Source organism: Trachinotus anak, unplaced genomic scaffold, assembly GCF_046630095.1.
Source record: "Trachinotus anak isolate AG129_WGS33_773 ecotype Australia unplaced genomic scaffold, CSIRO_AGI_Tana_v1 ptg000024l, whole genome shotgun sequence".
NCBI classification, from domain to species: Eukaryota; Metazoa; Chordata; class Actinopteri; order Carangiformes; family Carangidae; genus Trachinotus; species Trachinotus anak.
The window spans coordinates 11,125,861-11,151,977 of NW_027273875.1; the positions used below are offsets into that span (position 1 = coordinate 11,125,861).

At 42.6% G+C, this 26,117-nt stretch overlaps 2 protein-coding genes across 2 annotated transcripts in view; both read right to left on the bottom strand.

Annotated features, from left to right (window-relative positions):
* LOC139607694 (LHFPL tetraspan subfamily member 7 protein) overlaps positions 1 to 9,911 on the bottom strand; it is a 95,195-nt gene extending 85,284 nt beyond the window's left edge. The window contains exon 1 of the mRNA XM_071460803.1: positions 9,106 to 9,911. Within this exon, the coding sequence (XP_071316904.1) occupies positions 9,106 to 9,477 (372 nt within the window). The 5' untranslated portion in view covers positions 9,478 to 9,911. The remainder of the gene's footprint in view (positions 1 to 9,105) is intronic.
* A 1,716-nt stretch (positions 9,912 to 11,627) lies between these two features.
* akap10 (A kinase (PRKA) anchor protein 10) lies at positions 11,628 to 25,933 on the bottom strand. Its single transcript, XM_071460796.1, has 15 exons — positions 25,696 to 25,933; positions 23,338 to 23,385; positions 22,260 to 22,445; positions 19,513 to 20,001; positions 18,250 to 18,348; positions 18,076 to 18,160; positions 17,777 to 17,900; positions 17,245 to 17,381; positions 15,361 to 15,505; positions 14,760 to 14,927; positions 14,433 to 14,542; positions 13,741 to 13,823; positions 13,235 to 13,287; positions 12,974 to 13,066; positions 11,628 to 12,880 (listed from the first exon to the last, which is right to left on the bottom strand). Exons 1-15 carry the CDS (start codon positions 25,715 to 25,717, stop codon positions 12,875 to 12,877), a joined length of 1,848 nt encoding a protein of 615 aa, XP_071316897.1. The 5' UTR covers positions 25,718 to 25,933; the 3' UTR covers positions 11,628 to 12,874.
* Between the last annotated feature and the right edge of the window lie 184 nt (positions 25,934 to 26,117).

Here is a 26,117-nt window from a genome sequence, read left to right on the forward strand (position 1 = left end):
AAAATCCCAGATGTTGTAAGGAAGGTCATCGTTTTGTGGAAACACGATGACCGACAGATGACGACAGATAAAAACCTCAGTAGCTGTTCTGACATGTGATAATAAAATAAATGGACAAACTGAATGTGGAAGCAGGTGACCACACACAAACATGCTTCCAGACCACCACCAGCTGCTGTAACACAAGTGTGATCGTACCAGTACACAGTTCTGTCCTGAACGCTTCAGCTGGAAAAGACTCTTTGAATGAAGCAGCCACGTTCATCTGACTGATACTGGAAAAACGCAGAGCTGATCTACGAACCAGTAAAGCAGATAATTTATTGTTTTGAGCTCATGCTGTGTTACATGCTGGGAGTTCACTGCAGTGTGTGTATTCCCATAGTCTGTGTTGGTTTGTTGTTGTTGTTGCCAGATTATTTATTCATTTACTTTTTTTTTTTTTTGGAGAAAGCCTTTCCACAGCAAACTCATAGCTTTGTTTTGAAGATCTAAAATATGGCTTCTGTCTGGAGTTAGGTTCAGGCCTAAAATTCAGCAGCACCAGGACACTTCAGTCTGCTCGGGTCTGAAAGGTGAGCAGAACCAAAACGTCTCACATTTATGAGCTACTGCGTGTTGTCAAAATGAATGTGTAGAGATTAATCGTGTGAATTTGGTGGTTTTGTGGATTAATCTGATCAGCAGCCAACTCAGAAGTCCCAGATGTCAGAGCATCCTTGAAGGCACCAGCACGGAGAGCTGTGATAACAGCTCCTACTTGTAACTGTACGTCCACATAATAGCATCATTCAATCAAAATAATTCAGATAAATAAAGGGCCTTAAGTCTCTGTGTGTTGATACTGTGCTGACATAAACTGGAACCAGCCGCCAAGAAAATCAGCATGGAGACTCATGCCGAGCAGTTATATAAAGTATGCATGATTTGTAGTTAATTGCATAATAAATGCAGAGCCACTAGAAGGATCCTCTAAGTGCCTTCCATAGACAACCAGCAGAGTATTGACAAACTCTACCAACTGCTCCCATCAGAGGCAGACAACACTGTCTGGCTCAGTTTCAAATTAAAGATAAACACCAGCCTGACATATAGGCACGTCATTATATACTTATACCCAATACAGCAGATATTGTAGTCAAATTGTATGACATCACAATAAAAACAGTGGGAGCTTAGAACAATTTTCACTTCAAACAAGAGAAAAAGCTAATTGTAGCTTGTGATGGAGTAAAAACGAGAATCGTGATGCCCATTCTTCCTCGAATCTATCACTGTAAAAACCCCGCTCTGTATACACGCTGCCTACCATTAATTTTGTCACCAGTCAGACGACAGCCTTGAAGTAAACATGCGCTGTATGAAAATAAGTCAGCACACCACATTTCACGCAAGACTTGCTGTCAAAGGACTAAACATCTATCTCTCTTTCCAGCTCCTGCGCCTTCTCCTGCTGCACACCGTGGTTTTTATAATGAGTATATTTATGTACCTGGGATAAGTCAAGTTGAACAGACAACCAAATACAAAACACCACTAATTTATATTTGGCTGAGCCCGGGGGCCAAGGATATGTTTGTCTCATAAAGCAGCGGCGGTGTGCGTTCTCAGGCCGCACAGAGATGATGTGCAGCTCCGCTCTGAAGCAGCCGCCTGAAAAACAACTCGGTGGAGGAGGCGGTAGTAAAACACGACTGTTGACCTCCCCTGTTCTCGCGCTCCCCTCTCATCCGTGCTGGTCTCTGTGCTCCTTCATTTCTCTCTGTTCACAGGTAAGAGCACACAGAACAAGAGGCTGGGCGAAAGGTCAGGATGTGGGGAGGTGGGGGGGGGGTGGGGGGTTGGCAGCCCCGGTGGCAGAGGGAGGAAATAGGCTGGAGCTGTGGAGCCACAACATTACAGGTGGATTTCCTTTTATGATAGCAGCTGAAAGGAAACAGAGTTCAGTTTATTACTGAGTGTGAAAATGGATGATGGCTGCTTTGTGCTGTGGACGGGGGCGGATTGCTGGGGGGCTGGTTTGGAGTGGATACAGACCTGCTTCAGCGTGAACGGTCTGTTACAGCCGGGCTTTTCTGAAGGGCCACAAGAAGATCTTTATTGAAATAACTCACTGAATCTACCTCTTTTTCTCTCCTCTTTCACTCCGCTCCCTGACACCCCCCAGTCATCCCCCCCTGAACCTTTAATTACACCATCAGTGCTGACATGGACAGCCACTGTACATCACTTCAATGTCTCTTTTGATCCACTCTGATGTGTGACAGAGAATGTTTTCTTTTGTGTGTGTGTGTGTGCTTCTGCGTCACTCTCTCATCACTTTTCATCTAGCTGTGTGCACATGTAAAAGTGGTGTGTGTGAGTGTGAGTGTGTGGGTGCATCTCATCACTTTGAGCTGTCTAATCACACTTGTGTGTGCGGTGAATGTGCCTCTGTACATGCAGCTCTGAACAGAATGAGGCCGGCAGAGGAAAAGCAGCCAGACAAGTCCACCTTTTGTCTCTCATGCAAACCGGGCGAAGGAGTCCCCATGGGGGAAGGCAGGAATACAGCGTGTGCATTAGACCCCATAACGTCATTTATAACAGGCAGACACACTTCCACACAAATGGCTTTCACCACAGAGGTTCCCCATTAGCATTAAAGGAGAGAGGCTGTAAGAGGTAGGGAGGGGAGAGAGAAGCTTTACCACTACAGTGAATCTAAGGAGCAGCTCCGGCCTGCATGGAGGACCGAATGACGGCTCTGTGTTCTGTGGAGATTTCACAGCCTTCTGTCTGTTCAGCTGGTGTATTTGTCAGAAAGTGGCAGGGAATACACCGAGTCCCTCAGGAATTAGTGTGTCTGTGTGTGTGTGTGTGTGTGTGTGTGTGTGTGTGTCACTGGACCTTCCAGCCCCTGCGGTGGAGACCGACTCACAGCAAAGACCCTTCATTTCTCCCCCATGTTGTTCAGACAGATGAAGGCCAGACCTTGTCCATCATTCTGTTATTAGATAGCAGGCAAAGTGGTGGATCCCTGCCTGAACCCGCTCTGCACCAGGAGCACACACCCCGCCCGGGGAGGGGCGCGCTCGTCTGGTTAAAGACAAATACTTAGTAAAAGTGCATTCACACACTCACTTAATGGCAACTCAGAGAAGGTAATAAAACTGTCACTGGATGAGAGCATAGTTTGAGTTGATAAATGTCTCCTTAGACTGAATCACTTTCAATACAATGTGAACAAAATGTGATATTTTTTATCTTTTTGGTAAAAAAAAAAAAATAAGGATGTGATCTATATGAGTTCAAAAGGAAAAGAGAACAGGCTTCAAACTACTGTTTTAAGTGATGGTAGAAAAATGACTGGGGTGGTGAACGGAGGCAGAACTTTATCTCTCAATTTGTAAAAAGAAAGCGCCCCCACCCCCTTCCTAGGTTTATTAATGTTTTCTTTGAACCTTACACCACAGCACCCTGCCCCACGGTGTGTCAAAATAATAGTGTTAAATTGGTAAACCACGTACACATGAATAAAGCCCTGATATAGAGGCAGCTGTTGTGCTCTGAATACAAATTGTGCCTCATTGAACTGTGGCAGGAGAGAGAGTTGCCTGTTTGATATGAGTAAATTGGAAAGGAGGGTTGAAATAAAAATACATTTAGGACATAAAATAAATACAAGACCCTCTCGTGATTGCCTAAAAAAAGTCAAACTACCTTCAGCCAAAAGAAAAATGACAATTACAATACCCCCTACCCCCCCAACCCCCCACCCCCTTACCTCCTTAGTGATGCTCACATTACTATTTTGTTCTTTGATTGTTCACTGGAAAGAGCTCCAAACTTTCTGTTGCTCGTGTATGTGTGTTGTCTGCTCCTGTGGTTCTCAAAGTTGGGTCCAGGGACCCCCAGGCGTCCTTGTGGGGGTTCCTGGGCTCTCCGGCAAAAAGGGGAATCAGTTATAATTCAGTATAATTTCATCCACAAGGTAACGACAGAATGTATGAGTGTTTTGTTCATGGGTTTCAAACACGGTTTGCAATAAAATATCTAAAAGCAAAAATCTTATCAGATGGGGGTCCGTGGTCTAATTAGTGTCAGTTTAGGGTCCTTGATGTGAATACGTTTGGGAAGAGCTGGTCTCCTTCAGTGAACCTCGGTACAAATGTGCTGAAGTGAGGGTGAAATCACAGACTTTAAAACATACTTCAAAAAGCAGAGGCGCACAAAGAGATATCAAGTTCATGTAAAGCGACTAAAGGATGTGAAATCTTTCTACCTTTACTTGAAGTATGTGTAACCTCTGTTCCCCGCATAATTAGGTTTCAGTTTGTTTTGCTGCCCACTTGATTTGTTGTGTTTCTGCTCGACACCGGAGATGGCTTGGATAGACATTATTTATGTAAAATAACATCCTCGCGCACAAACGATGCACTGAAAATATGACAGCAGCATTTCCTGTTAAGCTTTTTTCTCTTGTGACCGAACTGACATTAATGAATCAGGGCAGAGACAAAAGTTGACCCGCTGCCAGACAAAGGAATCATCAGTGAATTTCATTAAATGAGTTATCTGTTTTCGAAAAACTAGTTCTGGCTCAGTGAGTGGTGAAATGACATTCAGAGCATCTAGCAGGGTTCATGCACCAGTGAGTGTTCCTCATAGGTAGCTGGTAATTAGGCATGCTAAAACATCTCCAGCAACGTCTACAATTCATCTTCTTGCCATGTGGCACAGTCAACATGGGCCGCTTGTTTTGTCTCATGTGTCAGAGGATTTCAGCGGAAGCCAATCACGTCCCCTCTTTTTTCCCACAGCCCAGATTCTGCGCCTTGACACGCTGCCATTTTTTCTGCACAGACAGACAAAAGATGAGGACGAACTCAGACATTTTCCAATCGCCGTTCCTGGAGCTCGGCCACCGCTCATTTAGGCTACAAGACGACCTTGACATTCTGTGGGCACGTAGTGCATGAGAAGCCCAAACACACACGCCACCGCAGAGACAGCAAAACATGCACAGTACAGTCCAGGAGACACACCGCCTTCACATGAGCACATGTACACAGAGAGTTGCATGTGTCTGAGCTGTTGGCTGGTTACTACAGAGGCCAAGCTAATCCAGCTCCAGCATTTAGTGCTGTGAAGCAGCTGGAAGCACATAAGCTGTTAACAAGTTAAGGTGAAAATGTTTTCTGGCAGGCACCCTCCTCCTCCTCCTCCTCCTCCTACTTCACACTTTACCTAGCAGCAGCTCACTGAACACTTCCTCCAGTGACACATCCAACCTGGCAACCTCCCCTGCAGCACACGCGCTTTCACGCTTCCACTGACTTCTGCACACACGCACGGCCTGCTACCTTTCATGAGTACACAAACAGGATCACACACTAGCACTACTCTCCAGCTACTCTGATGGAAACAAATCACACGACCCGGCAGAAACAGGCAGAAGTAACACAAGGAATAATTTATGTGGAAAACCGCGCTGCAGAAGATTCAGTTTTCAGTGGCTTTCCTCTTGCAATAAGCTTAATGTGATCCGGGCGGAGCACATTCATCAACTGAAAAACACTTTTATGGATCAGGGATAACGCTGAGTTATAGTGACAGTAATTTGTCAGCAGGAGTTCCAAGTCATGAAAGTTCAAATATAGCTGACTTAGTGCTTAATGATACAGAAGTCCCTGAAAAATCTAACAAATATTGATGCATCACATCGACCGAAGTTAGTTATTGTTCAAGGTAACTAATGCAAAGTTAATGGATGTAGTGTTTAATTATCAGTGCACAGGTTTGTGTTATTTTTCTCTCTTGACTTTTCATTTCTGGTTCGATCCAGAGGCCGTTAAAGAGAAGTACTCAGATCTCTTACTTATGTAAAGTGTAGAAATACGACCTTATACTTCTACATTACATGTAAAAGTCCTGCATTCAAAATGTGGCTTAAGTAAAAGTATATGAGAATAAAAAACATCAGAATGAACTTAAGGTGCCAAGGGTAAAAGTACTCGTTATGCAGAATGGCCTATTTCAGAATAATATGTTTATCACTTGGATTATAATTATTGATGCATTGATGTGTAAGCATCATTTTAATGCTGGCACTTCATATACTGCCAGGTAGCTCAATCTGTATAAAAATATTATAACGTACAACTTAACATCACTTACGTCTTGATTGTATTTTGAATTGCTTATCTGACTCTGTCGATTAAATAGTAGCTAAAAGTTATTAAATGTAGTAAAGTATAAAGTATAAGGTAATATTTTACCTTTAAATGTAGTAGAGGTACAAAGCAGCAGTAGCATAAAATGGAATTAAGTACAAGTACCTGAAAGTACATTACCTGAGTAAATGTACTTTGTTACTTTCCACCACTATTTTCTTTTACACCAGACAAACAGACAAAAGTCATTTCACAGTTCAGTAAGTGAAACAAATGAAACAACAGTGAGCAACAACAGATCCCACCAACCCTTCACCTCCTGAACTACTGACACACTGACGGAGAAGAAAACAAAGAACGGATAATTACATAATTCAATAAATACATAAGAGAACAAAACCATGTAAAAAAAAAAAAGTAAACATAATGACTAATATTAACGAGAACATAAATAAAGGGAGGGAGAAAAACTGTGCTAATGTGTCGTACACACATTATTTGCAACCATCACATGACAAACTCTGCAAACATCATCGACCATCTTGAGCTGTCGGAGGAAGCAAAAACCTGCAGGTATTATAAACACAGGAATATTCTCCATCTGCGCCATCCTGCCTGCTTAACGTGAAAATGTGGCATAATCCAATGTTTGTCTGCCACTCTCTTCTACATCTCACAGGAGTTTCTCTCTATGTGTGTGTGTGTGTGTGTGTGTGTGTGTGTGTGTGTGTGTGTGTGTGTGTGTGCCTAAATGGAGGCCCTGCCAGCCTGGCGATGGCCTGCAGCACTGGGCTGCAGAGCGCCAGCAGCCCTGGAAAGCAGTGTGGTCCATGCAAAAGATTTCGACAACATGGAGCGACAACAGAAAAGCCCAAAGAGAGTACAACACAAATAGGCCAGCCTCTCAGGGAGCTTCCTCCTCCTCCTCCTCCTCCTCCTCCTCCTCCTTCCCTGTCCTGTCCTCGTCCTCCTCTGGTTCACTCACACAGCAGCAGACCTCAGTTTGAGCCAAGAGGGTACACTCTGCCACTCTGATGGAGACTCCAGAGCTCAATGTACAGCGATAGTTCTTCTACCACAGGCACAGAAAGGGACCACTGGCTGCCAGACCCCCCCCCACGAATATTGTTGCCTTACACATACTATTTGTACCGTACAGGTTTGTGTGTTGATAAAAAAACAGAAGGTATCAGCAAAACTATGTGCACATCAGTGTGAGTGTGTGTGTGTGTGTGTGTGGGGGGGGTGGGGGGGTGGGGGGGGGGGGTAATAAAGAGGATCTGATGAAAACTTAATGGCCCCTTCACCTTTATTCATGGCTGTGGGAGCAGGATGGTGCGCTTGGGTTCACCACTGTAATAACACGTGTAGCGCTGCGTGGAGAAGCAGCTCCGTCAGCCTCCTCACACACTCACTAACTAACACACTGGAAGACCCACTAATTAACTCACTGACAACTGGCAAAGTGACTCCTGATTTCAGCCAAATGAGCCTTAGACACAGCGCACCTCGCTTCACTCCGGTAAAGGACACGCAGTCGTTAATGTGTGAACAGAAATCTAGTTGCGTGTTGGCTCATTGCTCCACCTGCAGCTTCTACGCCTGTGCTTCAATGTGAAAACAAACCTTCCCTCTGCAGTGCAACAATCACACAACCAAGCAGCCACTTATTAATATCCCCCTTTCAAATGCTAATTCCCCTTCATACATAAATCATAACTCCAGAGGTGGCTGGTATATTGCAGCAGTTTTTAAAAAAAAAAAGATTTTTACAGGGGGGTGCAAAGCTGGGGGGGGGGGGGGTCCAAACAGCCTGCCTGCAGTCAGGAATTCAATTATCCCACAACTTGCATGAAAAGTAAGTGTCCCAGATACAAGACTTCGAACAAGGCCAATTGTTTTTGCCCTCACAAGCTCTATTTAACTGCCTCCCAGTTCACAGTGACACTCTGATTTGATGACAAACTTGTGTTTAAAGTTAAGGCCCTGGAAACAGATCAATGCAATACCGGCTCACCAGCGCTGACGTGATCACCCTCAAACACCCCCCACCCCCCACCTCACCTGCGAGGATGTTTGTTGTTGGATAAAATTGCACAGCTGTTTCCTCCATGGGTGGGGGGAATGAAGACCGGTTCGAAACAGCCACTTGCACTTTTGCTAACTGTTTTCAATTTGACGAAAATTGAAATCTCCTGCTTGTAGGGACCCCTGATCGGCGGGCGGCCCCGCCAACCCAGTGCCACTTTCACAGCTTTCTGGCCTGTCTGGCCTGCTGTGCTGCAGATGCTGCCCTGTATGATACCTCCACCACCACCACCACCACCACCACCACCACCCCACAGATCAATGAATCATCTCTTCTGTCTGAAATGCTCTGCATCATCCCGACTGTGTTTTCACAGAAATCGACTGAGCAGGAGCATCAGAGCCACAGTAATTATTTTGTAGTATCATTCAGTTGACTGTGACACATGATGGTGTGTGTGTGTGTGTGTGTGTGTGTGTAGCATGTACAGTATGTGTCTGCAGTGAACCCTGAACTGAGTCACTCCAGCTTTTGGCATCTGCCACAAGAACATGTGCAGCAAATCTGAAAAAACAAATGAGCTGCTGTGGAGGCTGAACATGGACTAACAGCTGATGGATGAGTAGATACAGTGAGATTTACAGTGTGGCATTTCCTCTGAACCATTTCAAGTTAAAAATGAAAAGATAAAATACTTTTTTCTCATTGCAAATCAACTTGTTTGATTAAATGTTAATGTTAAATGTCATTCTCTTTAATTCGGTGTATTCTTCATTTAGGGCAGTAATCACTGTGATCATCTTATTATGATGATCCGTTCATTCCTGGATCCAGTGATCGTATACCGTGCCCTGCCCACTCGATGGGCCCCAAGATCTCATTCATCCACAGAGGCAGACATGGGTGTGTAAGGTGAACTACCTGCCAGGAGCTGGAGGGGATCTCTGCAAATTTGCCCAGTCCTCCAAAGGTGTAACATCGGTACATGTGATCCAGAGACTCCGAGCAGTGCCACAGCAAGCCGAAGCTCACAGAGTCCTTGTTGTGGTGGTGGTGCTGGTGGTGGTGCTGCTGCTGGTGGTGGTTGTTCCTCAGCTGGTCCTTAACAATCCAGGCAGGAGATATGAAGCTGAAACTGCAGACGGCGACCAGAGCGGAGGAGAGGAGCACCCAGAAGCAGCCCACACAGCTGAACATGGTGGCAGCGTGGGGCAAAAAGCCCGGAGACAGACCCAGATCGATCCCGAACCCGGCTTCTTCTTCTTTCTTTTCCCGGCCCAGCAGCGAATGCATTTGGAGCTCACACCTTCAAGAGCAAGACTTCAACTTCAGCCCCTGACCAGCGCTACATCAGCACAAAATACAGTCACTGGGCATCCAGCTGTGTGAGCGCCTGAGTCCCCGGAACATCTGGGCCGGACAAACAAACCGGTGAGAAAACATCCAAAACACACCAGCAAGAGGAGTGATGGCGATACAATGAAGTCAAGTCATCCGCGGCATCCGCCAAAGCTGACACACAAGATGTTTGTCACACCCAAAACTCGGTGCGCAGTTGTGAGCGCAGCTGGGGGGGGGGGGGGCAGTTTTTAGTGCAGAGACACAAACAGACACACAAACACGTCCTGGACCCGCTGAGCTCCTCTGCTCCTCTCAGGGCACTCGCGCTGCCTCAACGCGCACAGCGGCGCACATTGCGTTTCAGGAGGAGTGCGTCTGGACGTCAAGCCGACAAAGATGAAAAAGAGTACTTCCGGGTGTGATTTTCAAAGTAAAGTCCTCTGGAGAAGTCTGACAAAATCACACGATTTGAGTCATATCATGAATAATATAATCAGTTCGTGATATTTGGTTGCATTTTCGGAGTTTTCTTAGCTTGGACTTGGAAGACAGGATGTTTCAATTCTGACAACTGGCTTTCTCAAATTTTAATGTGCTAGACTAATCACCAAAGAGTACCCATGTCTCATGAGGTCACGTCTCGTTCACAATGTAATGTGGAGGTGGATGTTCAACAACAGTAACCACTGCAACAACTGCCTTCATGGGGACTAAATGTGGCCCAGATCCTCATTTGGTTGTGTTTGACTAAGGTTGAGTCATTGCAGTTGTTCTGTGTGGTATGTAGGGAGGGGGGTGGAAGAAAGTAGGAAATATGGATCAAACTGGAAAATGTATTCAATGTTTTAAATGTGTCACACTAAAGCCCATCTAGATCGTCCCAACTCTTAAGTAGTGAGTAGCGAGTCAGCCTGATAAGATTTCCCCTTGTTTAAGATCACCTTTATTCTGAAGATAAAAATGCACTCTTCCGGTGTTTTACACTTTGCGTCTTTCTAACTTGACAGAGCGGGCGTCTGACCGCGGGTACCTGTCCAAGTGCACCTTGCACTTTGTGAAACCGCGGTATGTGCGGTAGCCTCCATTGAGACAAGAGACACGACATTGTAATAAAAACAGAGTTTGAAATGATGAATTTAATGTTTTTAATCTCAATGAAATGTTATTTGTAGCAGAACAAAACACCTCCGAGCTCCGACATGTAAAAGTGAAATTTGTGTGTTAATTGCCGCACACACATAGGGGTCTGTGTCAGCCAATCAGGACAGTGGCTGGTTTCCACCGATGTGGGCGTTGCCTCTGCACGTGGGGGTAGCCTCAGTCTGGGAACACAAAAAAAAACTCGCGGGATTTCACGCAGCCCACAGTGACACGCTGTGGTCTTATAATACATCCACGACAGGCATTCAGATAATAAATGTGTCATATATTGAACAGCAGTTCTCTTTACGCGTTGTCTGACTGTGTCATTAACATACACACAGCTGTATCATAGTCACCACCATTCAAACGCAGTTGTTTTAGGAAACGCTGGGGGACAAATAAAGCAGATACTTAACAGCACTACTGTGTTAATACTTCACAAACACCAAGCGGTGACTTCAACAGTGAGACTTTTAAAAAGTGATCACTTGATGAATGAATGAAACACTTTAAATGCTTTACAGAGATTAACTGTACCCAAGGTGACTTTGAGGTTTGAGCCCTTTCAGATGAGATGTATGTTACAATTGGTGGATTTTTCTGGATCTATAGGCCGGGTATGAGAAAAAAAAAAGTAGACATAATCATTCTTAGGTCAGAAATAAATACACTGTGTCATCAGTGTCCCCTTCTGTTTTATCCTAGCAATACAGTCAACATTGCCCCCACATGGTCAGAGGTGATAATAGTCCACCCTAGAGCTGTGGGCACTGGGCCTGTCACTCGCCACACATTTTAACTACAATATTGATTTGAAAATTATTTTTAAAAGAAAACCAATCTCCCTGTAAACATAACACATTTTCCGTTTCAAAATAACCACAGCCCGCAGTTGTCTGAAACCACAATAATATACCAACACTTCAGCTGAAATGTCAACAAAAAATGAGGGCAGACAAAACATTTCATAATATATGTATTTAAATCAAACACAATTTAAATATATTATAGATTAAGTACACATACATGTCAGAAAACATTTGTGGTACATAGTACCAAGAGTCTTTTCTGGTTCTTTTCCACATCTTGGTAAGGCTCAAAAGAAATTAAAAAAAAAAGTTTATTTCACTGAGCACACTTTCCAGTCGAATAGTCCAGTTTGTTTCAGTGATGCATTAAAAAAAAACAAAAAACAAAAAAAAACAAAACAGCAATCACCATAAAAAAAGGACTAACATTAATATATGGGGTAAACCAGAAGTCTACATCATATATATATATATATATATATATATATATATATATATATATATATATATATATATATATGTGTGTGTGTGTGTGTGTATAAACAAACATTTAGGACATAGAGTTTGGAGTTTCCAACACAACTGGAGCACTTAAGTTCATTAGGGAGTATTTCTTCTTCTACACTCTGAAAGTGCCAGGAGGTTCACACGGGACGTCAGCCAGTCCAACAACTGAATCAGATGCTCGTCTGTTTCACTGTCACATTTCCAAACGTTCTACAGTACGTACAGTTAACAGCCAAGGTAGGACAGCTCACAGGAGGGAGCAGCAGACAAAACTAGCGTACAGGAACTGCAAACTGCCCCAAACTGATGATTTTCATCTGCTTAATCCTTAAGTAGCCGACCCTTCACAATTTCATCTAAAAACAAGGAATGGTTATAAAAGGTGTGGGGACGTGTGTCATAGGGGAGTGAGGGTAATTCAGTCTTTGTCATGTCCTCCATAGGTCCAAGATAAGACATTGTACAAACACTATGGCTACAGCAACACAGTGACAGTCCTGACTGAGCTGCTGCTGCTTCGTGCCATCTTTCCTCTAGCATCACGGTGAACGTCTGCTTCCCCAGGAGTCACTTCCTACAGTCTGACGCAAGCTCTTTGCTCTTTGCTTTGCTTTACTTTTGACGACTTCACGTGTACCTTTATAGTGTTTTGGAGTCGAAAGATTGGAACGATGATGTACTTCAAATTTCCCATCAGCCCATGCGTGAACAATCACTCATCCAAGCTCACAGCCACACACTCACAGACACATGGTGGTTGGGGAGGTGATAAAAAGCCTTGTTCGTTCTCAGAGTAATGCAGTTCATTGCAGGGTGAACCCTGCATACGGTTTGCCACTGGCTTGGCCAGCGTCTGCAGGGAGTGACAGTCCTTTGGTCCCTCAGCGGGGTCATAACTGCCGACAGACAAAAGAAAACACTTAGAGAAAAACTGTAGTGATCCCACACATCACTGCACAGGAGGCAGAATACTGAGTGAGGCTTTGTACCTTAGTGGACTTTCCAGGGCTGTCATGGTTTGACTGGTGGACGACGTCGTTGACAATCATCTTGGCAATCTGCCACGCCATCTCTTCCTGGGCCTCGAGTCACAGCACAATCAATAGCTTTAATTCACTGCAGACTTTTACTTATATTCTTTAATAAATCATATGTCATGGAGTGACATCACAAAGTGAATTTGAATACATGCTGTTGAGAGCCTCAGACCACTGAATCATTCATGATTATTTTACATTTTAATTCCTCACCTCATCTGAGTTGCCTTGGACCCACTTCTTCATGGCTTGAGAAAACATGGAACCTAAATGAGAGGAGAGGGGGAGGCAGAGTGAGACAGACATCAGTAAACAGAAATCATAAATCACGAGTCATTTGTTCCTTTAACTGAACAAATTAACTGCTACAGGCTCATGAGACTTGCTCTCAAAATCAAATCAAGGCGAGTTAATCCTAACAAATTAAGGTATTTAGTGTTTTGTTCGACTCGTTTGTTGAGATGTGAACAATACTTTATCAATAGGCAGTTAATCTTTTTAAATAAGACCCAACATTTTGACTAGTTATCCCATAGCAAAAATCTCTGAGACTCTATGTGCAAGCTGACTATCAGCTGTAAGGAGAATGGAAGCAGCCTCGGGAGGAGGTTTAAATTCGTGGGAGAAGAGGAGACATTTTTCACTGCAAGGAGGAAAGAGATAAAATATGAGTGAGGCCAAAGATACAAAGAGAATAGACAGGTCTGAGTGTATCATGCCTTTGGATTTCTTCACATCCGGCTCTGGCTCCGCCTCCCTGATAAACTGGCCCAGCTCATTCACCTTCCCAAACGTCATCTTTCTGAGCAGACAGCGGAAAGGAGACGGATGAAGACAGCAGACAGTGCAAATGGGACAAAACTGAGCCTCAGGCACAAATGCAGCATTCAAACACCACTGAGAGTGTGTGTATCCATTCAATAACAGCAGTTTTAATGGAGGGGGGGGCAGACTACAGCTTTGTCTTTCAATAAGATCACTCTCTTGAATTACTTCGGTACAGGATTTTTCAGAGCAGACTCATAAAACACTTTACAAATGAGTCAATAAAAACAAAACGGATACAAGCATTGAATCCACACGGCGGTGCGTGCAATCAAAGGAACATAAAAGTAAAAGACAACAAGGAAACTTGAGCAAAATTAAAAGATAAATTGGATATCAGAAAATCTGTGAAAAGTGCATTTTAGCAGGTGATTTAAAATACAGACTTAGCTATTTTACAACCAAACTGGTGGTTTTTAGTGTTCAGCTATGAATCACATAAATGTTTTCTCTTTACAGCTGGCCCATTTTTAAAAGCAAACCACATGTTTCAGATGAAATCACGACAGAACATCTGTGTGTGTTTATCCAATCATTTGTATTCATCCATTTGACAGCAAAACAACATCAGACACATGAAACTCACCCAGCGTACGGCCGCTGGTACAAGGACTCGGGGTCCAGGCTGGCCACGTCCACTGTGATTGCCTCATCGAAGTTTTTCAAGATCTTGATCGCTGCCTTTTTGGTGCCGTACTGTAGTGAGGACAGCATGAACTGAATGTTTTACAGGGCACAGTTTGTTTTTGTTTTTTTCTATGAAGACAACTAAATGACAGGAATGATAATGACCCTTTGGCATTAACAAAAATATCTTCATTATTCATCTAATGAGGCGGAACAGGTCCAAATGTCAGCAGACAGAGGAACGTCCCCACAGGGGCTGAGGATGGGGGTTAACACTGGGGGTCACCTGAGTCTGAGAGCCTTCGCTGGCATTTGAACCTGAGCGGTCGTGGTCCGCGGGCCCGCTCTGACCTGGAGTGCTGACATTCACAAAATCATCCGCCCGCACCGAGTTGATGAGGTCACTCAGGTATTTGTAGTAAAGGTTGCTAGACAGGAAGCCTGGCATGTAGACCTGAACGAATGCAAAACAGCTCTGTTAGGAAATAATGAGCTGCCTGATGTATTTCTGTTCACAAGTTACAGAGGTTTGTTGCTGACCTTTATGTGCTAACAACAGTGTTGAGCTTTTATTTCATTAACGTGAGGCAGGTGCTTTTGTCAGAGGTGTAAAAAGACTATTTGTCAGTGATTTACAACACAAAACCTTTAGGAGGATCCTGTTAAACTGAAGCAGTCAGTTCAAGCAGACAATTTTAAAAACATGTACAGTTAAATGTTTAAAAGGGCAATGTGGCTGAATTGAATGCTTCATATTTCTATGTTCTATGGTGCTTCATTTTACACAGATGGGTATGTCCCATTTTCTCATATGGTAGAAGAGCACAAGAGAAGTCCCACAGTAACTAATGAAGAGCCTTTGTTGAGTGGCTATCAGAGAATCTGACCTTCTCCATGGTTGTCCAGGCCTGTCTGAGCGGAGTGGTGAAACAGTCGGGGAGAGGTCCTCCCTCCCGGCAGATATTCGACTCTATCTCCATCCGCACAGAGTCGCCGAAGCCCAGAGGGTTGGTAGCTTGGAGTGAGAAATACCTGGAGAGGAAACAATGCGATGAACCACTGAATTCAGTTGAGGGCAGCTACAGTATATTAAGATTTTAATCACTGCCAAAAATACAATACAATTCAGGGGAAAGGGTTATAAAGGACAGAGGATGAAACTTTAAAAGAGGATGCTGAAGAAGCAGTCAGTGGGGAGGAGTATGTGAAAAATGTGTGATTGGCATTTGTCAACAAAGCGATTAATGAAATAAAAGCATCAATTAACCCCCAGAGATTTCAAGAGAGAAATTTTAAAAGAGGGAATAAAAGTGAAAATAATTCACACACACATCCAATATGCGTAGTCCTGCCACCTCACCTAACTGAAACTTAGTGAGACTGACACAAAGCTTTCAAAGAATACAGAATAACAAATCGTAAAATAGGATTTCTTAATGGCTGCACATAAATCCTCCAATAAAACAAGACTGGGCTGCAATTGTCAGTGAAGTAAACCGTATGGAGAAGCTGACCTTCACCCTCTGATTACAATATGATCAATATATGAAATACTGGAAAAATGGACTGCATACTTTGCATGTGCCTGTAAAATGTAGCCTGTTACATAAGTCATTAAAAGTCCCATTCTCTGTATGTGTGCCCATGTCAGCCTATTCCTTTTGTCCAAACATATCAATAAATAAGTTGCAAAACAGGGATTTTACTGAGGGAGTTAACTCTGGCTTTACCTATCCAGTTACAGGTGTGTTTATGTGACAGAGACGTTAATTACAAGCAGCATCATCAGACCCAAGAACGTGAATAACAAGATAAGAGATGAAATAGTGACACCCACGGGATCATTCAGCCATAGCAACAGCATATGAAGTAAAGTGTAACTAGAACAAGAAGCTGTACAAACACTAGAAATGATTTCCAAATATCAAAGTTAGGCTAAGGATATAAATAAGCACGGGGATTATTATATGTGTTTTTGCTTTTTTTTTTAATCTGATGATCAAATTATGATAAACACATTATGGACACTACAAAGTTAAAAGTGAGAGGAGAGGTGAAGAGGTCTCTCTGACCAAATGTTGCATTTATAATCATGGCAGCTAATTAACAGTGTGTGGACTATTGTTCTCATAAAAGACAACATAGGATATAGTTTCTATTTCCAGTATCTAAGTGCAGTGATGAATAAAAGCCTCAGCGCTGTCAGGAATCTGGAATTAAAGAATCTTGGTGCAATAAAAATGAAGCTACAGTCGTCATTATGTCTTCATTGAAACTATCCCTCTATAGATCTGTATCTACTGATCCGTAAAAATATCTATTGCTCTTCATTATTTGACAGTTCATTGATGACTCCATGTTTTCAGTGATCCGATCGGTCAGTAATCGGACCGTCGACAGGTTTTGATCTAATACTCAGAAACAGGTTAACTTATGTTGTTATTTGTTTATCCTGACTGATAAATTGATGGAGTAACTGAACCACTGCACTGAAATTAAGGATTTCGCACTAGTACTAATAAAGTTGGGATAGCAGCAACCTTTTACTTTTTTATTTCCTCCAGAAATTCCAAGAAACTGACATTTGATACAGGAAAAGTAATAACACACATAAAAAAAAAAAAAAGAAAATCTATTTTGAGACTAAACAGACATGATGATTTTTACATGGTGGCTACTTCCAAGTACCAGTCCAAACCCGCTCTGAAAACAAAAATAACTGGGTGTTTTGAAGCATGACAGGATTTCAAAGCTGCAGACACAACACCTACTTGTCGTAGAGGATCATGGCATCGTTTTGAGCCTCCTGGCCGTCATACTGGCCCTTTTTAGCTGCTAGCTGGTTCTGGAAGTTGTCTGCCGCCAGCCAGAACTGCAGTACATTCATCGCCTCCTCCTTTTCCATGTACTGCAGGGAATGAGATACAGAGCAGAGAACAACTGAAGGTCCATGTGTGTTTTTACAACAATGTGTTTATGATAAACTGAATATCCTGTGTATATGACAACAGAAACTCTACTGTTTATTCTACCAAACTTTGACTCTCTTTGTGTATGGAAGGCTGGACATGGTGTTAATTATCACTTCTGTATTATATCAACAGGTTAGGAGATTGTAAAACGAGCATTTGTGTTTCGTTATAGTGACTCAGTCCTCAGTTAATTACTGTTGTGACAATATAATTTTCCTCCAGAAAACATAAACAGAACCTCTTTTGTAGTAGCGACAAGAAAGAGGACAGTTTAATAGAATCAATGTAGAAACCTGTTAGTGATGTTCTGAGAGCCACTGAGCCCACTCACCTCAGAGAAGTAGAAGAGAGCTGACTCACAGAACAAAATGTCAGCCAAGAACACAGAGCCACTAGTCAACACTTCAATCTGGTATTTACAGAAATGATGGCTCCGCAGGAATTCAATAAAGTGCCTGGAAATGAAAGGGCAAGTGGAAGATGAATACAGCTGCTGCTGTGGATGTCGTGGTGGTAAAATGACAAAACGAACACCAGTTACACTTTAATCTTAATGCCAATACATGGTGATACGGAAACCTTGCCAGGTGAGTATTAACTCCTCTGGAAAATGAATAGACAGAAACTCACTGTTGCTCCAAGACGGTGAAGACGACAGACTGAGCAATGACAAAGCAGTTTGGGTCCACCATGCCATCCTCTCCACATATCTTAGCTGCACAGAGGAAGGACAGGAGCATTACTGCACAACGGGGTATCATTTAAGATGGATGACCGAGCGTTTCATTTTTTTCTGTATCTTACCAACTATGTCATTTCTGATCTGCTCTGTAATGGGGATGGGCCTCACAGCGTCTGGAGAGATGTACTTGGTGAAGATGGTAACTGCATCTTTCTCTATACCTAAACACACAGAAGCATACAGGTGATCGTCCAGTGATGCTAAAAAAGTGATGCTTTCCCCATGTATGTCAATGTAAGGATACTTTAAAGGATACGTTTAAATTTTTTCAAGTCTATCTTAGATAAAAATTATATGCCCATATGTACATTCAAAGGGTTAGTGGTCAGTGTAGTTGTTCCTTCTTTCTGTTCTGGCTTCAAAGAGATACCTTTCCAAAGTAAACAATGGTGGACATAAACCACAGGCCTTGTTTCATGCACTTCTAAAATTCAGCTGAAGTAAATATGACGCTTCAACAGACTGAGCTCGAAAAATCAGATAGTTATTTAAATAAGTTACAGTCATTTTAGTATCAAATTCCCACTTCGTGACAGTTTTAAGATAAACTTGAACTGCAAAAGATAACTCTGAATCACATCAGCCTGGGCTGGCACTGTGCCACTTTGTTTAACCAAAACATTTCTGGTCACTGGTGACAGACATATTTAGAGCACAGGAAGTAAGAAACAGAAGTGTAAGAAGAACAAAAACAGCAGCCAAAAAAGTTTCTCTCCACCATCCCCAGGCTATAGCCAGGTTTCCTCCAAAGGTAGCAAATATTTTAACCACAATTCCAGACAATTGTCAGTAAAAAGAAGTTGCAAATTTGTGTAGATTTACATCTATTGTGGTGCAAATATAATCATTTGATTGAGATAGACACTTGGTGGCTCTGATTTTGGCAGCCCAATGCCATTAAACCATTACAGAAGAAGAGGGTTCAACAAGACGACAAAATAAAAATAGCAAGTCAAACCTTTAAAACAAGACTGAAATGTGACATTTATATTTGTTTCACGTATTAATCTGAGAATGTGTCTCCTCACCACGACACACAGATCTGAGGTTTTTGTCTGGCATTATTTTAAGCTCTTTAATGGAAGCTTAAGTGACAATTAAGTCACCTGTTTCATAGACATCATAATCGATTCAATAAGTCACTTTCCATTGCATTTTCTGTTTATTAATGCAACAAATCAATCAACTATATCATTGCAAGTGAAAATGAAACGAAAAATCCCTTTCTAAGTCTAAAAGATTGTGCATGAATCCACTGATTATGTAAAACATGTAAATAATCTTTTTTTTTTTTCTTTTTTTTTTTTTTAAAAGTGCTGACTCACTTTTCATGAGCTTGTCAGACTCTCGCAGGGTGCTGTTCGACTGCCCCTTGTAGGGAGTCCCTGTCCTGGAGGGTGCCTGCCTGCTGGGCGTTCCTGCTCGAGGAGTGCCGGGTCTCTGGCCTGCTTCTGTGCTGGAGGAGTCCCGCCGCTCTGACGGCACTGTAGGACGTTCACTGCTACTGTCCCGGGCGAGAGCATTGGGTGTGTGAGGAGCTGTCTCGGGGAGCTCGGAGCCACCTGGGGAGGCAGGGACGGGCTCAGCCAAGGAGCTGTGTTTGACAGAATTTAGACTGTGTGCTCTGACTCGAGACCAGCTGGTGGAGCGGAAACTCTCAGCCTCCAACCAGAACCGAACCAGATGGTCAGCACCCTGCAGTTCCATGAAATGCATGTAGTGGGGCATCGCCACATTGTCCCGCAGGACCTGGTCCACCGTCTTAGATAGCCGAGAGCGTGTCTCCTGGGGCATATAATTCACACTGGAATGACCTGCAACATACAAACGCACACACAACTTAGTAGGATTTACAAATACATAAAGCATGTTTTTTGCTACCTGTGATTTGTATTCTGGTACATTCCTCAATGAAAAAACAACATCACATTTTAAAAGTAATGCAATGTAAACAATTTTAGAAAATTGTATTTAACCTACAATGCTTTATAAACCTGCATGTAATAAATGTCATTACTACTATGCGGTTTCATATAATTGATCTCAATTTAAAAGAATTTATTAATTATAAAAAAGACTTCAACACTTGGATTTCATATATTTTATGTATTTTTAAGGTCCATTACTACAAATCTAACATAGTTACTAACACAGACTTCATCAAGATGCGCTGCTGTTCTAACATCATTAAGATTTACACCGCCTTTAAGTGCACAATGGACACAGAAATATAACTTCAAAACAGAATGAGCTCTACATTTTCTATTATTTACAGCTTTCAAACTAGATGGAAGGTTAAATGTGGTATGTATTGATGGAAGCTGGAACAAGAAATGAAAGATAAAAAGTGGGTTTTCTGAGTTCAGCACTTCCATTTCACCTGAAAATGTGGTCCAGGCTGAAGGCTGACGTGAGCTGAATTCAAACTCCTGGATATTTGTTTTGAAGTCTTGAGAATTTCAAGCTCTCTCTCTGTCTAAAGGTGGCCTTAGACTATACAATTTCACAGATGATTTAACCCACACAAACTTTTCTGAATCACACATCAGTAGCATCTATACGTGCACTGCCCATCCTGCCATTCTTGTGTGTGAAGTGTGAACTGTGGTTTTCACGTCAACCTTTCACAGACTCCAAACTCCAGCTATGTATGAACACTGGAGGAAAAAAAAAATCAGATTCCTGTAGGGATGCCATATTAGTTGGCTTTACAATGTCTCAAATATAGACTCTCTGTTTGAATAACATCCACCATCCTTGGGGACTGCAAGCATAAACACACACACTCCCAGAAAACAAAATAAGCAAGGGAGCGCGCTCACTGACTACAAAGCCGACACTTGTTGGATTATGAATCAGAGCACATCAGCTGCAGTGAGACTGAAGCGTGGGCTGAGGCTTTGTGGTGTTGTGTTTGCTCTTTGAAAACAAGATAGTGGTTCATGAGGTGTTACCCATGTTGAGGTGCTTATCAATCAGCCTCTTCACAGTCCTCGAGATGAAACAGTCAAGGCCACCTTAATACTGAATCAAAACAACCACTGCCATATAAGCTGCTACCAGTTTTCTTCTTTGAATCCTCCTTCCACACTTCCTTCCTTTGTCCTCCTTCAGTTAAAACCACAACCCAGAAATCACTGGCGCCTGGTGTCTTTGTTACATTTTGTTGCCCAGGCTGCAGCACAGGTTCTTCCACCTCTGCCTGACTCATCCCAGCTATTCTCTGGGCAACTTGCTCGCACAGTTTCCATCACTGCTGCCATTCAACATTTCAGCCTCATGACATATCATGGCATCCAGCGGTCATACACAAGATCTAATTTAAGAGCCCTTCTGATAAAAGGGAGGAGCCATTTCTTCACCATGCTACAACAGTAGGAGATTCTAAGGTTCACTTCATCCTATCAGGCTTTGAATAGTTTGAAAGCTCATCAAAAACTGATGCATAAGGTCACATGAGTGCATCACACAGCCACTTGCACAAGACATTTGGCTGTTTAAGCCATTTTAGTGATGCAACAGTCACACTCAGGCACGCTGTAGCTCGAGAACATTACTACAAGAAACCAAATTATTCCCATAAGATTAAACAGGAGCTTATGATACAAACTTCATTCAGATTAATCAACAATTCTATTTGCATTTGCTGCTGCAACAACCAAATTTTGTTTCACAGAATCGAAGTAAAGTAACTGTAAATTAAAAGTGATCCTAAATGTAAACGGACCAGCATAATAGCCCACTATGTCAAAATTCACAACACAAGAAGGTAACCTGCTACCACTCCTGAATTGTTTGACAGGACAGACTCTCATCAGACAAATTAATCCAAGATAATCTTGCATTCTTACATACTTAATAATAACTGTAACCACAAAAACACAGCCACAAAAACAGACTACTGTGTTTTGAATTACATTCAGTTAAGAAACCCATACTGCCGTTTTTCCCTCTATAAACCAAACTCTTCAGTTATTGATCAACCTCATATTTAGATGCAAAAATGTTTAGTTGGTTCTTAATAAGTTAACACTAAAAACAGCACAAAAACACATGAATGGAGTCTCTGTACCAAGGTCGCCAAAGTGTGCAGCTTCCATGTGACTTGGTTGTTTCTTGAGGATGGCGGTGCGACCGCGGGCAAAGGAGTCCATGTTGGCAGAGATGGCGTTGATGGCCACATGGCTGGGCCCCGCAGCTTCCTGGATGGCATGGTGGTTCCTCAGCCCTAATGATGGAGAGTGAGGGCTGATTGTAGCTGGGAGTAGAGGAAGGAGTAACAGCAAAAGAAGAAGAAAAAAAAAAAAGAGAGTACAATGATATTAAAGTTCTGAGTGGCCTGAATGCATCACGTCAGTGTGGATTCATGAAAAGGTCTTTTTAGTGAAGGTTTCTGAAAGAGCTCACAGTTCATGTACAGAGGCCTCAGGCTGTGTGAGATGTTTCAGATGACAGACTGCACAATGTTTGACTGTGAGCTGCATGTGTTTCACTTTATAGCTAGAGGTCACAACTTTGATCCATGTGATAATATAACCAGCAGTGATAAAACATAGTTGGAGACATCTTAAGCAAATAGCTGTTTGAATCCTTTCCTGAAAACAGCTAATCTCAGTTCTACAATCACACACAGATGCAAAAACATCTGTAATACATCTCAAAGTGGCCAATGGTCAATAAAAGCTGTGATAATAATATCTGATATTTAGAGATGTTCCGATATCATTTTTTACTTCCAAATACTGACTCTGATACCTGAACTTGTAAATCGGCCGACCTGACTCAGGTTAAACCTTTTGTAAAAAATGAATATATACATGAATGTCATAGAAGCTTTATTTTACTATCTAATTTCACTGTCAGTCAAGAAAAAAATAAATAAAGAACAAGTCGTACACTCATTATCATTACGGCCCTCAATATTTAAGCCTTGCATACTGTACAAATCACCTTTTTACTGGTGGGACTTTCCAATTAACGTTCTACCGAATTGCTTACATTTCGCTTACGGCTAACGTTACACTATTTACTGGAAATCAATTATTCTTTGCTGCAGTAGTTACCAGTGGCTGCACAGCACGACTTCCTGTGGAAGCTACTGTTTTAGAGCAGCAAAGAAGAACGGATTTCCATGAAAATTATGAACTCACCTCTATTAACTTTAGCATCTGTCACTCTCTCAGATTCTTTGCTTTTGGCTGTGGGAGGAAAGATGAGAGCAGGGTTGTAACTGGAGGAGCACACAGCATTTTGATTCACAATACAGGGTGAGACAAGTAACCAAAAAAAGAAAAACATAGTTCAAATTCCTTGAGGGTTAAGGTTAAGGGATTGGTGAGGTGTCACTGGAAAAACTAGAACAAAATATCTAGTTACATAATGACATAGTGAGAAACTGATATACTAGAAAAGCATCAGTGAAGATAAATAGGGAACCTATGTTCTGATATGTAAAAGCCCGCTCAGTCCTGCTCATTATAATGTAAAAAGAACAGAGAGGGCTTTCAAATCCAATGTCAACATTTAGTCCTTCCTGAAGTTAGTGACCTTGGTCTTTCAGGTCTGGTCTCAGGAATTTAAAGATCGAATTTTGTCAGTCTGTCAGACAGCTTACACCTGAAGCCATCTAAGACTTGCCAGTTGTTTATGAAAAAGCACATGGTATCACAATATAGTGGTGGAGTTAAAATGATGTGGCCTGAAGCAAAACTATTCAACACTACAAATATTTAACGCGACTTCTAAGATCTGTGGCCGGTGGGAACCACTCGTCAGAATGATTCACCATTCGTATCTTCAGATTACGCTGTTGCTGCAAAGAGCAGCCAGGCTAAATATCAGTTTCAAGCACTGGCATTACAAAATGGACAGAGAGGCCTGGGCAAATGGTACAGAGGATGCTCTTTCAGTGAGACATTTTGGACAGAGCTGTTTGTGAATACTCATGCCAGAGTCAACCGGCAATGGTAAGCTGTCTGTCACAGATAAAAGCTGTGACTTTTAAATAGTTTAAGCTCCAACGTCTGTTGTAGTGAATTGAAATGTGGTACAAATAACACCAGATGCCTTTGTTCTAAATAAATATTCATCAGGTGGTCGGCTGCAAAGGATGTTAGGGTAATAAAAACAAACAATGTTTTAGATGTATTACTAGAAAACCTTATCTGTCCCAACAAACGCACTCTCTGTCCTGTGTGTCATCCTAGTTGAGATATAATCAGAGCACTCTCGCTCATATTTCCTCATTTTGGACCCCTGCTGTGTCAGCTGCTTTGAACACTGAAGCCTAGGAAGAAAAACCACCAAACTCACTGTTCAAAATGCACACATGAAGCCTGATTTCCTGATGAAACAGAAGCACACTTCAGCTGAAATCCATTTCACAATCACTGCCTCTCCATTCTGTCCTATCATATGTGTGTACTGTTTATCAAAGCAATCTGACATACTGGTAGATAGAAACCTGGAGCAGTCAAAATGCCTTGTGTAATCTAATTAGGATGGTGTCGTATATAAATGCAGTGCCTCTTATTTAAATACACTTCATTTCCAGTTTAGTCACTGAAACTTGCCCAGTCTAATACAACAGTCCTGCAACAATCCACCCTTCATACTGTAATTTTCAGTTTCATTTTTGAGAAGTGTTGGTTCTTTATTACAGGGCTGAGAGATTAAACTGAATCAGCTTTAGTTAGTTAGTTGTACCTGATAAACTTGAGAGTAAAATGAGTGTAACAGAGGGGCATCGCCGGGAAACCATCTCTCATTTCAATGATATACTTTTTATGTCATGGAGTGACTACTTTTCATCTGGTGGCCTAAACTGTGAGGATATAGCCTGAAACAATGCCTGGTCATGTTGCTCTTGAAAACCAATAGTGCTCATAGTCAGGTCCTGCTACTGCCTGTTGGATGATGCTGACCAGTGTTACTGACGTTAGCCCCGACCCTCGCAGGCTAAGGTGTCTTACTACGGACTAAACACATTTTCTTTATGATAACTACCGACTCTAATTCAAACACGACGGAAACTGAGACATTTTTCTGACTTCTTGCTCGTGGGAGCTGTGTGAAAATGTCCTGTCAAGCTAGCTTAGCTAACAGCCCCACCGACAGTTGCGACACTTGTGTTGGCTATCACAGACAGTCCTGCTTAACAGTTTGAAGCATGATAATAAGTGAGCACAGTTACAGCCATGTGTGTATTTTTTTTATACCACTGACAGTTCCTTCTGATAGGTTTCCTGGCGCCCGGGCTCAGATTAGGTTAGATAAGGCAGGGAGGGTAGAGAGGCCACCGCTAAGCTAACCATGTAACCGCCGTGAGCAGCGGCAGCAGTGGAGTACACTTCTCCCACACCACCGTGCCCTTGGCTAATTTACTTATGGCCGCAGCCCCGACCACAGTAGTTACATCTTATCGGGGCGCACTCTCTCTCCTCAGCCGGGATCTGTGTGCTGCTAGCTGCCGTTGACGTTGCAGCCTTCAGAGGGAGCTTCTTCCTCACCTTTCCTCTTGAAAAACGACATGACGGGTTTCACTCTCTGGACGTTTCCTCAGCTCACTGACACCGCCCGGTGCATTCACGGCTCCCTTCATTCAAATGCATCTGTTCTGTTCACTCCTGAGATGGAAACGGGTTGTTATCGCTGCCCCGGCGAGCGCTGTCAAATTGCAATTTTCCCCAAATCCAAGCCCAGTTCAACGGCCATATTGTCAATAAACGTCTTACTTCCGGGCTGGTGCGGCAGCAGCATTGTGGGAAATGGTGTGTTACCTGCTCTGGTCAGAGGACGGCGCTGTTTCTGAATGGATAACGAGAGCAGTAATCCTAACATCATACAATGTGGTTTCAACAGTTTGACAAAAAAACATACAACAATAAATCTATTTATCATAGTTGTTATATTGGCATATATTGCATGATAT

Bases quoted from the DNA above. Each gene is read 5' to 3' on its own strand.
- akap10 (XM_071460796.1), bottom strand. From the start codon at position 25,717: ATGTCGTTTTTCAAGAGGAAAG. The intron at 18,161-18,249 runs GTAAGATACAGA...TCCTCTGTGCAG, and splicing joins GATCAGAAATGACATAGTTG to CTAAGATATGTGGAGAGGAT. The intron at 14,543-14,759 runs GTGACCCCCAGT...TCCTCACTACAG, and splicing joins GCGAAGGCTCTCAGACTCAG to TACGGCACCAAAAAGGCAGC.